A 13,920-nucleotide genomic window follows, 5' to 3' on the forward strand; every position below is an offset into this window, starting at 1 on the left:
TGCTATTCAGTGAATGGCATTACCTGGCAACATTACCATGATCATTAACATTAACATGATCTTACAAAGAAATAATCTGGTACAAGCTCAGATCCCCTATATTTCCTGTAGAATTGTGAGAAGTTTCACATCTCAGCAAGGCCAGTTGATCTCTCACTGCCTCATTACAGACAACAGAAGTCAACTTAAGAAATGAAATTGACAAGTGGCTAAAAAGTACTCAGATCCAATCTCAGGAGATGTGAAATACCTCAGCTGAAAAAGCTCCCTCTTCCTTGCTGGCCTTCTGCAGCAAAGTGACATTTGTGTCTTAAAATGCTCAACCTAACAGCTTCAAGCAGGAAACAACAATGTAACACACATTAAATGTTCTTTCTGTGCTCATGGACTGGGTTTTCTGGGGTAGGTGTGGGTTTTTTAAAGGAAAAATAAAACCTCTAGGAAGCAGATGCCCAAAAAAGAAGACACAGCTAGAAAAACTGCACCCTACAGCATTTAGCTGGGGCAAAGACTCACCATAAATGAAGAGCAAGGCTGCAACCATCAGTGTCAGAACAGCTGGTCTCCCCCTAAAATTACCTCCCCTAACACTGATTCTTTCCAGACTGGCAAAACCACTTCAGTCTCTGATCTTGTCCTATATGCAGGTTATGAATTAGAAGACTTCTCTAATTAGAGATTACCAGTGGAATTAGAAGGTAGATTATTTTTAGCAATTGTCTGATTGAGCTGGAGCTGCATTCAGTTGCAAATTAGTTACTGCTTTTTCTAAGACTACATTTTACACATGAATTTCCAATACAACATTTAGTATCTCTTCAAAAGCCATCATCTAACAGCAAAGACAAAGCAGCTATCATACACCCAAGAAAGTACTTCACGTCTTCTAATTTTTCACTCAAAACCTAGAAAGAATGGCTAGAGGAGATGAAGAAATCTGGAAAGGCCAAGAAGAGCTATCTTCACACACCAGCAGTGAAGGCATTTGCAAGCTGGAGTAACCCATTCCTCTGCAAGCTGTCATGCTGGAGTGGCATCTTTTCTAGAAGGGGTTGTAGAAGGCCCAGAGACAGTGTAACACGCTGTTTTATTGCTCGACAAGTTAAAGCATGACTTAACCTGCTAGTGATTTTCTTCTTTTTTTGGCACGTTACAATAAAGGAAGAAACAGAGGCCCACAGAAGAAAGGCTTGGCTCAGAAACTTGCCAGCTGTCCTTGACTTAGAGAGGTCACTGGACACAGGGAATAACCAGTATCTCAGAAAATCAGGCCTGTACTGCAGTATGTCCATGGTACTGGCCTTGGTGGGATGCACTGTGTACGGTCTGCTGCTTTCCACTCACATCCCCTGCTGACAAGAATTGCTTTCAGACTTGAAACCCAACAGTTTCGTCATCTTATTAAATTCCCAATTCCTGGCTCAGACGTCTCTCATATGCATTAGTTAGATTACATCAACCACAAAGGCCTGCCCATGAGCCACACAGGATATAGCTCAAAAGCAATCCCTAAGAGATTGGATCATCAGTTATCTGAGTTTCTCTTCCCTCATTCACAGAAGCAGCAATGAAAACTGTGTGACAAGGGATAAGTGTATGCTTTGGAGCGTCACGTGGAAAGGGAAGTAACACTACAGCATCAGGATGCAACTGGAAAACATCCCTTCCTTGAGCAGAGCATCTACCCTGAAGCAGAACCATCCCTGCAGCCTCCTCCCACATCCCCTGCACAAGGCACAGACAGTAAAGATAGGCTAAGCCAAACCCATGCAGGTCTTACAGAGCAGAGAGCCTTAGTACAGCAGCTAATGAGGACTCGAAAAGGCAGCTGACAAACAGCCAACCAGCACGACGCCTGCAGGGCATCACAGCCCTACCGAGTCTCTGCAAAACACCTAGAGTTCTGCATAGTGAGAACATGCCAGCTAAAAAACTTCCCAGTACGCAAAGATGGATGAGACAGACTGAACACGTGTCCAAGCTGACAAGTAGAGCTCAAGTAGACAGAAAGCAAGCAATCATAACAAATAGCTAACAAGACACAATGAAAGATCACAGCCAAGAATAAAATGCATGAGGTATCTAATTGCCTCTTGATATAAGGAACTGATCCTGCATTCTTTGCTCTCAGGCTGCTGGACCACATGATGCTATGCTTGCCAGGGTATCACTAACAAAGGAAAGTGAGTGAGAAATTGTATCTTGAATCACACATGTTCAACTGCAACTGAGCTGGGATCCTTGTCTTGTGGTTGGAGAAGCCGATACCAACACCACCAGTAAATAAAAGCCTAGGTCTATGGCAAATACAACTGCTTCAGGGTCCCCAAAACACCAGACACTCATCACAGGAGATCCTGGAAAGAAAAGCACCACCAAAAGACTGCAAAACATATGTCAGACTCACCCTACTGCATTTGGTATGTAGATATACAGAGGAGATGCTTCCACACTTCTCTAGCAGCATCTCAAATGCAGCCTTACTGACAAGGGTAAAATGCAAGGAGCACTTAGGCAGACTTAGGACACGGCACGGTGCTCTGGCAGGGCCATCTCCCGCTGCTTTGAAGCTGCAGTTCTAACATATCATTTGCACACTGCCTCACTAGAAACAAATCCACACATTTAAGAAAGTAATCAGATGGATTAGGAAAGGTCAAAGAATAATAATTTTAAACTTCCTGCCATTTGGAAATTACAACAGTGTAGCAAGTTCTCCATGATTTCCCCGGAAAACATCACAGGGCAGTTTTCCTATACTGTCAGGATGGCACATAAAAAGATACTTATCTCTAAAAGGCCTCAGGAACTGCAGAGTTCTGCAGGTGTACTAGAGGAGGACTCCTTTTCATACCCTGCCAAAGCATGCAGCAGCTCACAGAGAACAATATAGAGACCTTTCAAGCCTTGCAATTTTGCAATGATTGGTGAGAATTTCTGCAACTTGAGTGGTCTCAGCATGAGGTATTCTCCCCTGTCAGGTCTGACCCCAAGACGCAGGGTGCAAAATAGCTGAACATTGCTGTCAAAATAATCACAGAAACAACATACATGTCCCACACAAAGGAACTGCTAAGAGGCAATATACAGTTTTCATGCCCTAAAACAAGAAGATATTTCAAGGCTTCAATAGGAAAACACTGCATAAGAACATCAATGAGTTTAGAAGGCTGAAATCTGATCTTGTTTTTATTGGCTTCTGCTTTTTTATGCCAAGAGCAAAGTTAAAACTCCCTTCCATATTTTAATCAAACCTGCTACTGTTTTTTGCTAATTCCCAAGATCAAGCCAGCCTGACAAGAATAATGTAATTTTACAAGGGTATCTCTCCTCCCTCCACCCCCTTAGTTTTCAGACATTAATTTTGTGAAGAGTCTGATGCATCATGCCAGCTCTAATTTGGTAACAATACTTTAAATTTCTCCTAAGCTTTCAGAAGGCCTTGCAGTGGAAGAAGGCCATCCCACAGCAGAAGGACTGGCACAGTCTGAGATCCTGCATTTGGTTTCCTGTGGTTGTAGGTTTCATAGGGGCCACTCATCCATGTGGCCTAGCTTATGTTTAAAAAGTGTCATCTCCATGGGCTTCAGCACAAGGCGAGGCTGCAGTTCTCAGCTGTGACATTGCAATTTATATTCCATCCTTTCTGCAATATCTAAAGTTCCAGCAATTATGTGATATTTAGCAAACAGGTTCAGAAGTTACTGGCAGTGTGATTGCATTAGCTCACTTCTCCTTAAAGAACAGGTTAAAAATTTTAAATAAAAATCCAAGAACCTTAAAAATATCATGATTTCGATGACAGCTGAGTTACAGGAAACTAAGGTGTGCATAGGTGAAGTAACTGAAATGGGAAAACAGACCAGAAGCAGGAAAAAAGACTCAGATTTCCTGTCTCACAAAAAAACCCTTTTTAGCTGCAAGGGAACTTCCTCTTCTTTTTAAAGCTAAGCAGATTTTTTCTTCTCAGTGAAACAAGACAGCATTGAGTTCAGTATGCATTTATCATGTTTGGCGTAAAAAATCCTTTCCTCTAGAGATCACTTGTGATGTCAAAGAGCACCAAAGCTTCAGCCCACATGCTTTTGTGGATTATATGCATGCACATACATACACGCACATATAGACATTTTGTAGAAGCAGTTTCTGTGTAAATCAATGGTCACAGATTGCACTAGAGAAAAAACACTGACAACAACTGTCCTTCCTAGTCCTGGCACTTTCAGCTCAGATTTGGCAGGCAAGCTCAAGATGATTATTCTAAAAGCTCTAACAATAATCGCCGTTAAAAGGACATTTTGGATGCAGAACTGCAAGGGGAACTCACGTCATTTACTAGAAGGGAACGAAAAATCAAAGCCTACTGTAAACTTCAGAAAAGAGTCAGACTGTTCCCATGAGTGTTTTCTTCTCTGTCATCACCTATGGTAAACTATTACCTCACGCTCTTCACATTCCTCTGGCAAGCCAGACTTCACCAGGCTTATGTACGATGAACCAAAAAGCCACTGCCAACTTTCACTTTCTATTTACTGTAGTAGAGTTCATCCTGCTGTTAAATGCAAGTCCCTTAAGAGTGGTTTGCTGAAGGAGGCCACAGAAAATATGCAAGGAGACAAAACTACAGATAGAGCAAGCAGAGTCACTTGCAAGAATTTATTGCTATAATGTGGCCCATGTTATGAAACCATGGCAGAGCCCTGTATTGCATCACTTCCTGTTCTCTAATCCATCAATCTTCCCATAAATATTTATATGCACCTAGAAAAAAAAATACATCAACAGAAATATGTCACATTTTTCCATTAGCCTTTCTCTTCTGACTGATGCATTCGTAGTTACAAGAGATTATAACAAAGATTGGCATAGTAGTGAATCACCCCCAACAGCACACTGTGCTTTTACAACTAGAAATAGAGGGATCAGAGAGATTAATCCCCTGTCCTGGATGAGACAAGGAGCCAGTGACAGGGAAAGCAAATATAAATAGGCAGGGAAGGCTTTCTTTGTCTTTCTACAGCTCCCATTGGTGTTGAAGGAGTCTCTTCAACAAAGAAATGCTTTAGGAGACCTTTACGGCTGACATTAAACAAAGACATCCCTTTTGTAAATACTGCAGTAATTTGGAGATGAGGGGTTCCCACCAATAATCCTGTGCCATCACCTTCCCTCTCCCAGGAAAGTAAAGGCCAGGTCCACTGCCAAGAGAAGTGCTTACAGTAGAAGATCTGACTGAAAACTTCCTCAATATTTAACTGGTGCGATAGGGGAGGTTGTTCAGAGTCAGTTTGTTGCTTCCTTCAGTTAATGGTACTCAAACAGTCCTCTAGAGGCAAAATTCACCCAAATCCCATGTCTAGAAGCCAGTTTCTAGTTTCAGTCTTAGGAGTCATGGCAATGTGTGGACCCCCACAGTGTGGTGTGGTGTGCCCATGGAATTTCTTGTGTAATGAGAAAACAGAACTTCAAATTCAACTCCAGTAACAAGAACAGAAGCACAACTCCCTTCCTCAAGCTGCACAATGGCAGAGAGTTATTAGCAGTAAGTAAGTCTGAGTGACAAATTATTCTGGTCATTAGAATCAACAGATCAGACCCAGGGGAAGCCTAGCTATTTACTCAGAAGCATTGGGGTTTTTTTCCCTACAGATACTCTTCCTTGCAGGCCCAGTACACACACTAAAGAGATTTACCAAAAAGCTTTTTAAAAAATAAAGCACATTTGAGAGAAAGAGAGGCACAAAGGATTAGTATACTTTTAAAAAAATTAGCAGCGTTATGTGTAAGCTTGAACCATATTATTTTTTTTCTTCTTTTTTGGTTTGTCACCTTCTATCTTTCTTTCCTTCTCCTATTAAACAATTAACCCTTTGATGATTCAAAGAAAGAAGTTTCTCATCCTGTGTCAAGAACATGACAGAAGTCAAACTACCAGCTCAGGAAAGAACTGTTGACAACATTTTTATTCCTTGTAATGAACCTTTATCTGGATGGTGCATAAATACATGATCTTACTCAAGCCATGACCAAACTGGGAGACAAACTCCATCTTAGTTGAGGTAGCAGTGACCTGTTAAATTATGTTCTTAAGTCCAATGCCTGTTTTCCCAAGGAGAAACTCCAGTGCTGTTGTTCTTCTGCAGCCTCCCCTGCAAAAAGGACTGGTGACGTGTTCTGTCCTGATGCCCTCTGAAGGGCAAATATCAAGGCATTCCCAACTGATACATAGGATTTACCTACCCCCAAGATATACAATATTTACATTCCATATGAATTTTGGCTACGTATTTTGCAAGGTTTACAACTGGGATCCTTAAACGAGTCTCCAGGGATAAAGTGCTCATCTGCTGCCTTTATGTCATATAACTATGGAAAATCTCAGCCACACTTTCTAGAACCTTTCACTGTTTTCCACCCATGACATTTATACATATTACACAAAGGTAATATATGTGTATTTTATCTAAAATTTCCAACACTGTTTTCAGTTGAGGCCAATCAACCACAACATTCTGTTAGGTCAAATTCAAGATTTGCTACTAAGCCCTCCCACCCTGCCTGCAGGTACCAACTGTTGAGCTCCAGAGTGGTGCTCATTTTTAAAGACAGAGATGTTTAACAGTCATTTACAAACACCTTTGACCTAGATCAGCCCAAACATGATAACCAGAAGGACACATAAAAAAGGCCAGCCTTCCTTCTCCATCCCTGGGGAAAAGAAATTGCAAGCACTAGAAACTGCTGATGGTTGAGAGCTCTTGCTGTTGCTGATCTGTCTGGCTGTCTGGTGATGAGTTACGTTTAAGAGTAACAAAGCTCTTAAAGCATACCTTTAATTGCAAGTGACCAGGCTTCCAAGTGCTCTTGTCCATTTACCTGCCCCAGAATCAATAAACAAACACTATGTAATCCATTATTTGGTTTTTTAATGCTTCACATGAATGTGGATACCTAGATAAATCCCACAGAAACATTGTGGGAAGCAGTGAAAAGTAATCTGGTTTAGAAATTAGGAGCTCTTTTGGGAAGTTTTCCGTAAAATCCAAACAGACCTAGTAAAACTGACCCTATTTCAGTGAAGAGCATTTCAACAATCTGGAGCTGTGAAAATTCACAGTGAACAAAGCCCACCCAGCAAGTGTAATGCCAGTTCTGCTATGCTACACAGAGCTGCCACCAGATCTTTGCAGTCATTCCACAAGTCAGCAAAACAGAAGTCCCAGCAAACCCTGCATGAGCTCTGTATCACTACGGAAATTAATACAGAGAATTAGATGCACATTCTACTTGGTTCACACAGCTCCTGCAGCAGCCAGCACTAGATGCTCCCAAGAAAGAACTGGCACGAGCAGTAAACGGTAACTCGTCCCCCAGGAAGATTTTCCCTCTAATACCTTATGCCCTGGAAGGAAAGTTTTTCCCAGACTTCAAGTTTTTCATTCCTTATAGCCTTCTACAGCTTTGCTAGTCACTATTTGTCTGCCACACACAGACACAGTCCAAGCACAAGGTTGTTCAGGGTTCCTGGAAGTTCCTTCTTTCAATGCCTGTTAATTTTTTATGGTCCATCTACTGGCTCCTAAAGAATGCTAGTTAAACACTTCTACAGGCTCAAGACTTCCTTATATTTTTGGGGGAGGGTGGAAGGGCAGAGTAAGAACAAAGCAAAAAAAAAAAACCAATTAGGAAAAAACCAGAAAAAACCTCATTCCTGTTTTCATTTTTTCCTGGCAGATAGCCATGCACACTCTATTATTCACACTTTCTGAAGCTAGCTATCAGTCAGGCCCACTAGGGCTGAGTAAGGTATACGGCAGAAAAGATCCATAGCAGGAGACTGCTTTTTCTTATGCAGCAGGATCAATTCAGGGCTTATAACAATCACCTTCAACTCCTTCCTTGAGCAGCATTATTACTGGAAGTTGTCACATTCCTGCAGCGCCCTGCCTTCCCCACTGATGTCAGCGCTTGGAAGAGCAGTAAGGAAATCAGTCCGCCAGACACTTTGGTACATTGCCTAAAGTACCTGTGACAGCCTCAGCAGCTGGGAAGTCTTTTCACCCTTGAACATGTGAGAGTTGCTTGTCCAAATTGTTGGATCTAAAATAATAGAAGTTTAAATTAAAAACAAAAAAAAAAACAAACTCAAAACAAAACAAACTCATCCTGAAAATGTAGAAAGTTCATCCAGCATGCTGAATTAATGTGTCCTCAGAATAGCTAAGACTGCGCAAAAGCAGCCTGGGAATGGGTGTATTTTCTAGCACTAGACCTCACCCAAACATCTCCAACAATTCTAGCCCCATATCCATACACTGAGGCATGAAAAGCATGCAGCTTTTCTTCCAATGCAACACCCTAAAACAGAAATCACTTCTTTTTAACTAGTTTATCTCTATAAGCAGAACTTCTGGCTAGGGCTAGCTGAAATCTAAGTAAAAAAAAATAAAAAAATCAAAAGAACAACAGAAAACCCAACACCATAACAACAAATATTCAGTGAATTGTTGATTTCTTAAGTTTACATTAGACCTAAGTCACACCAGTTCCCAGCAAAAGGGCAGTTGTTCAGACTTCCACAGTCCCATCATTTTCAGCAACTGCAGTAGAATCAAGTCTCACTTTCTCCAAGCAGCTACAAGGCTGCTCTGAGGAGAATGTGGCACCAAACAGTTTGGGCTACAGCTGAGAAGCTGCTAACACCCCCAGCAGGTATTATTCCGGGTGCTAGGACATACCCTTGAGCCAGGAACATTGATGTTTCCAGCAATCCTGGTCCTCAGGCAGGCTTAGCAGAACTCTGCATCAGTAGAAATTGAACAATGCTGACAGATTTCAAACAAAATATCTTAGGTCTAAAATAAATAAAGTGTTTTTCAAAGAAACCTTTTCTCTGAAAATGTTTGACTAGGACTACTGCTAGATCAATCTCAGCCTCATCTGACACTACTCCAAACCAATTTTAGAAGCACAAATTCATAAAGACTGCTGCTGCTGCCTCAGCTGAAGCGTTACTGTCAGACCGGCTCTCTCCCACCCCCATCTTCCTTCCAGTATCTCTTTCCACCTCCACTCAAGCTCTAGCTAAATTGTCTCTTCTATGTTTATGCTGCTGGGTTATTTCACGGATTTGCGATGCTTGGAAACAGACCAGTCCTTTGCCCACTGCAGAGCTGAGCCGCGTGCCCTCTTGCACTGCAGTCTGAGACCAACCGATCTGGCACTGGCACACTGTAATTCTCGCTTTGCTTGCACTTTTAGCGTACTAAAATGAGGCGAAGTTAAAGTGTTACAGTTTGGAACAACTCGAGCATTACTCTGCCCGCCAAGTAGCTCCAAGAAGCATGAAGGAATTCTGACTATTCCTTAGTCTGCCCTGGAACTTCACGATTCCTTACGAACACGTTGCTACCAGCACATCCCTTGCACGGTTTTCTCTCCGGCGTGTCTCTGTTCCACGTCGCGCACGGAACGAGAATTCGCGTCCTCCTCCTAACGGGACACCTGGTGCAAACACGGTCCCTTTCCCACAGCTGATCCGCTCTCGGTTTTCCCGCAGCAACACTAATGCTTCCAGCGCCAGCAGCAGCAGCTGAGGCTGTGCAGACAAAGACGGCGGAGGTAGGAAAGCCTCTTACCAGGGAATTAGGTGCCGCTTGCCCAGCTCCGACGGAGGAGCAGCCCCGAACGCTCCGCGCACAGCGCCCGCCCCACGGTGCCCCCCTGCTCCGGCCCCGGCGGTGCCGCAAGGACCCGCGGGGGGCCGGGCCGGGCCCGCCGCCGGCTGCTCGCCCACAGGCGCCTCACCTGTCGGACCCTGCGGGGCGAGCTGCTGCCGCCGGAGCCGGGACGAGCGGCGGCCGCGGGGCAACGACCCCGGGGCAGGCGGCCCCCGCACCAGCCCGACCCGGGCCCGGCCCTGGTACCCGGCCTCGCGGCGCAGGAGGGGCGTCGGACCCGGCTCGGCCCCCGCGGAGGAAGCGGCGGCTGCCCGCGGCCGGGGAGGCGGCCGAGCCTACCTTGGTGGTGCCCCGCACAGGGCCCGGGCCGCCGGCTCCTCCTCCGGCTGCGGCGGCTGCTGCTGCCCATGCCCGGGGCCAGGAGGCGGCGGGCCGCGGGGCTGGGAGGCTCCTGCGAGGCCGGTCTCCCCCAGCTCTTCCCCGGCTCCTGTTTACCGCGGCTCCCCGGGCCGGGCTGCCTGTCAGCGCGCCGCCCCGCCCCGGCCCGCCCCCGCCGCCATGGCCCGGAGCAGCACGGGCAGGCGCGGCGGGCGCTCCGCAGCGGGACGCGGCTGTCCCGGCCCCCGATCGCCTCCCGCTGGAGCCTCCCCGGGCGCGCTCGGGCTGGCGGCGCTGCGGCCCCGCTCCCGCCGGCAACGCGCTCCGGGCACCTGCGCGGCGAGGCGGGCGGGGGCGGGACTGGCGGGGACCGAGAGGCGACAATCGGCAGCGGTCCGGCTGTCCCGAGCTCAGCCCTGCCTCCCGCAGCCGCAGGCGGAGATGCTGCTGTCACTATGGCTCAGGGTAAAACGGGTCGCGCTTTAGTACGTAGAATAAAGCATCTTAACTTCATAGGGTGCCATTTAACTTTTTAAAATGCAGGGATGTTGAAAGCCTGAAGATCGCTTATAGACACCGTCGTAAGGTGTTTTGTATTCATCGCTCACCTGCACGTATTGATTTATCAGCAAAAAAACTACGTCAACAAAAATCTTCGAGTTTACCCCGTACTTATATCTGGTTGCTATACTCTGTTGCTATTTTACACTTTTGTTATGCAAGCAGGATACTTTAATCTCTTCTTCCCACAGATACCGCTCTCCTGAGATAGTCTGGAATAGGTGAACTATATATTGAGGTGAATTTTACAGGAGGAAAAAGCAAAGTGAGTTTTATGAGAAAAAGTCAAGGGAGAGTTTTCTGTGTTTAGACATGATGTCTACCCCACTTGGGAATAAATGAAAAAGAATGGGAAAATTGGGAGCTTCACTGAACAGTTTCTGTCCGTGAAGCACAAACAAGAAAGATATTATTAGAAGAATAAAACAGAAGACAAAGAAACCTCCTGACTTGACATGGAAATTCATTCACTAAACCTAAGTTGAATTTTTTATCTTCTGAATCTGCACTTTTTCACAATAATTACATTTGCCCACGAAGAACAGTGCAAAAAGCATAAAATGAGCAAGGTAACCCCTTTTAATGCAGAGATCACCCCCTACAGAAAAATGACATGTTACATCAGGTTTGCTGAGCACAGAGAAGCTGGGCTGAAATACTCCCATTACATTGCAGAGTTAGTACCCAGCACCCCCATGTAGTGAAGGTGGGAGAAGTACACCCAGATTGTATGGTGTGTCTTCCTGGGTAGAGGAGAATGTGTGCAGAGCTCCAATTTAGTCCTATGTAGATTGAAGTGAAGCAAATTTGATTGTATCCCTTCATAAAACAGGGTATGGAACCATGCATATGTGATAATAACCATTGTCCTCTTGATAGGCAGTACAGGTTTGTAAAGAGAATCAGTACTGCTGGCTTGTCTTGAGGCCACTGGGATTTCTCAAGGGAGGCTTTTTCCTTCCTTCATGCTCTCAATCCATTTTGTTGTGTGGTTTGTTTGGGTTTTTAAACATTTGTCAGGTTAGGATTGTATTCCACTTTGGGAACAGCCTAGCTCACCACTCAGTGCTGTGTGCCAGACTAGGAAAAGGGCCTGTAGACACAACTGGAATAGAAGTAGATATTATACAGAAAAATGGTCACACAAACCAGAGGTTTTCCAGGCAAAGTAGAATATCTAAGGATTAGGCCTGAAATGAAAGAATCCGCAATAAACCACTTTGCAGATCTAAGCTTTCCATGTGTTTTGCAATTATTACTCCATGGTCTCTATTTCCCCAGAAAGCTTGTCTAGTATTTTAACACATTGTTGTTCTTGGCTTAAAGTCTCAGCAGCAGCCTCCTAAATACAGGACTGCAGAACTGAGACTAAAGCCTCAATACTGAAGGACAACTACTACTGTGGAATATCCTGAATGTCTTACAGCTCTCAACAGAATATACAAACCTAAGCTGTTGCAAATGTTCCTCCCTCAAACTTGCAGCTAATTTTAAAAAATAGGAAAGAATGAACAAGCTTAAGCTAAAGGCCATTAGTCAAATGGAAATATTAAATTCTTCCAGCGAGTGTTGCTGTTTGAAACCTGAGTAGAAGATACAAGGTTTAAAAAAATTACAGGAACAGAACGGAACGGTTCAATTTTGCTAATTGAATTGCTCTGGCTCAGAGTTACAGAAAAAACATAGTTTGGAAATGTGTGCCTAGAAATGCAGGCCACACTTAGCTGAAGAACTGATTGATCTGCAGAGAGAGCTGCCCTGATGCCCTGCACACGAGGTCTGGACTGTGAGCACACACGTGGCCTTACTTGCCATCAAAAATAACACAATTTTATTGAATTTTTTAAAAAGACAAAACAAAATTACTTCTATGCCCAGGAGACTCCAATCCTCTCTAAAAGCAGCACCAATCTAGCATATGGTTGTAAGTCTATGCTTTTTAGAAATACTTTTACTCCTTCTAGCACAAAGACCTGGAAAGTGGTGTGGGGCAGAAACCCTGAATAGTAACAACTGTTGTATAACTCTGTCCTTTTTGTTCCTTAGTTATTACAATACATACAGTAGTTATGTGGAAAAGCATAATTCATTTTTCCCAGATAATTATAAATGATCTTTTTAGTCTACAGTGTTGGTCTGAGCACCTGCATGTCTCCATAGCAACTCCACAATATTTCAGGGAATACTTTGTAATTCCACTGTGTTTTGGATCTAGTTTTTCTCCAAGCCAGCTCAGTTCCTCTAGTTCCTTCAAGCTGTATATCCTGAGCTGTGTGTTCTCCCATCTGTTCACTCTCCTGTATGCACATTACTGGCCAAAATAAAGTGGTATTTCTCCAAAAGTTCTCCCTTGACCTTATATGTTACTGAAGGTGAGCCGAGGGCTCATTCCTTCCTGCGCTGTTGTTCTGCTGGCTTCTGCCTGTGCTAGGTGAATAAAAGAGATTCTGGTAGGAGAAGGGAAAAGTGGAGTCATTAGGGAAGGTGAACAGAACTGATGGGAATTCAAGTAGAAAGATGAAAGGAAATACAAATAAAGTTTACATCCTTCCTGACTGATTAAGGAATCAGCTTTTATCAGAAAGGCACCTTATTTCTAAGGTTTAATCACCTTTAACAAAAATGCTGCCAGAGCACCAAGAAGATGATTTTGGAAACAGCTTAAGAAATGTTTTTAAAAACATGCCTGAAATTTATCAAACTTTCTTCAGTCTCAGATGCAGTACTATAAATCAGTACTATAGTAAATACATGTTACCAGAGCCTGGCCTTTGAAAATCACTATGATGATTTGGAACCCATCTAAGGAACAGAGAGGCATGAGTTATTAAAGTCTGACATGAAAGAGAGCAGGAGAAAAGAGCATTCCTGCCTGCAAAGCAAACTGCCCCCTCTCTCCCAGTGCAGTGCTGTAAGACATGCTGTGGGTGCAGCAGACAGTGGCTGTAGCCAGCCCTACATGCAGCAGGTTTAATCTGGCATGGTGTGTGACAAACAGACCTAAGAAAACACACCCCAGCAGACTTCAGCGACTCTTCAGCAATCATGTGAGGGTGCCTTTGAAGACTGAAAAGATTGGATTCAGCTTTGAATCTGTCTCAGAGCAGATAAGCTTTCAAAGTAATAAAGCCTAACCCAGGCCTCAAAAACACTATCCTCTGTAAGAGCTTTCTGAGCCTCAAAACTAAAGGCTGGCAAAAACAACAAAGTGACCTTTTGAGGTGATTTGTCTAGGTAAAAGTAGTCATCTGGGTATGGGTGAACTGGCTGGAGAGAAATCCAATCTATAACGATAAGGTGT

At 44.2% G+C, this 13,920-nt stretch overlaps 1 protein-coding gene across 14 annotated transcripts in view; it reads right to left on the reverse strand.

Moving 5' to 3' along the window:
- MARCHF8 (membrane associated ring-CH-type finger 8) overlaps positions 1-10,193 on the reverse strand; it is an 83,568-nt gene extending 73,375 nt beyond the window's left edge. For 2 of the 14 annotated variants that reach the window (XM_050976294.1, XM_050976288.1), the window contains exon 1: positions 10,020-10,164. Coding sequence is in view for 2 of the 14 variants with exons in the window: in XM_050976286.1 (XP_050832243.1) it covers positions 8,027-8,100; positions 10,020-10,089 (144 nt within the window). In the remaining 12 variants the exon portion in view is untranslated. Of the gene's footprint in view, positions 1-4,439; positions 4,581-7,885; positions 7,998-8,026; positions 8,101-8,738; positions 9,599-10,019 lie in introns of those variants that run through there. The other 12 variants (XM_050976297.1, XM_050976286.1, XM_050976292.1 and 9 more) reach the window with 12 other exon arrangements.
- Between the last annotated feature and the right edge of the window lie 3,727 nt (positions 10,194-13,920).

The sequence above is a fragment of the Serinus canaria genome, chromosome 6 (genome assembly GCF_022539315.1).
Source record: "Serinus canaria isolate serCan28SL12 chromosome 6, serCan2020, whole genome shotgun sequence".
NCBI classification, from domain to species: Eukaryota; Metazoa; Chordata; class Aves; order Passeriformes; family Fringillidae; genus Serinus; species Serinus canaria.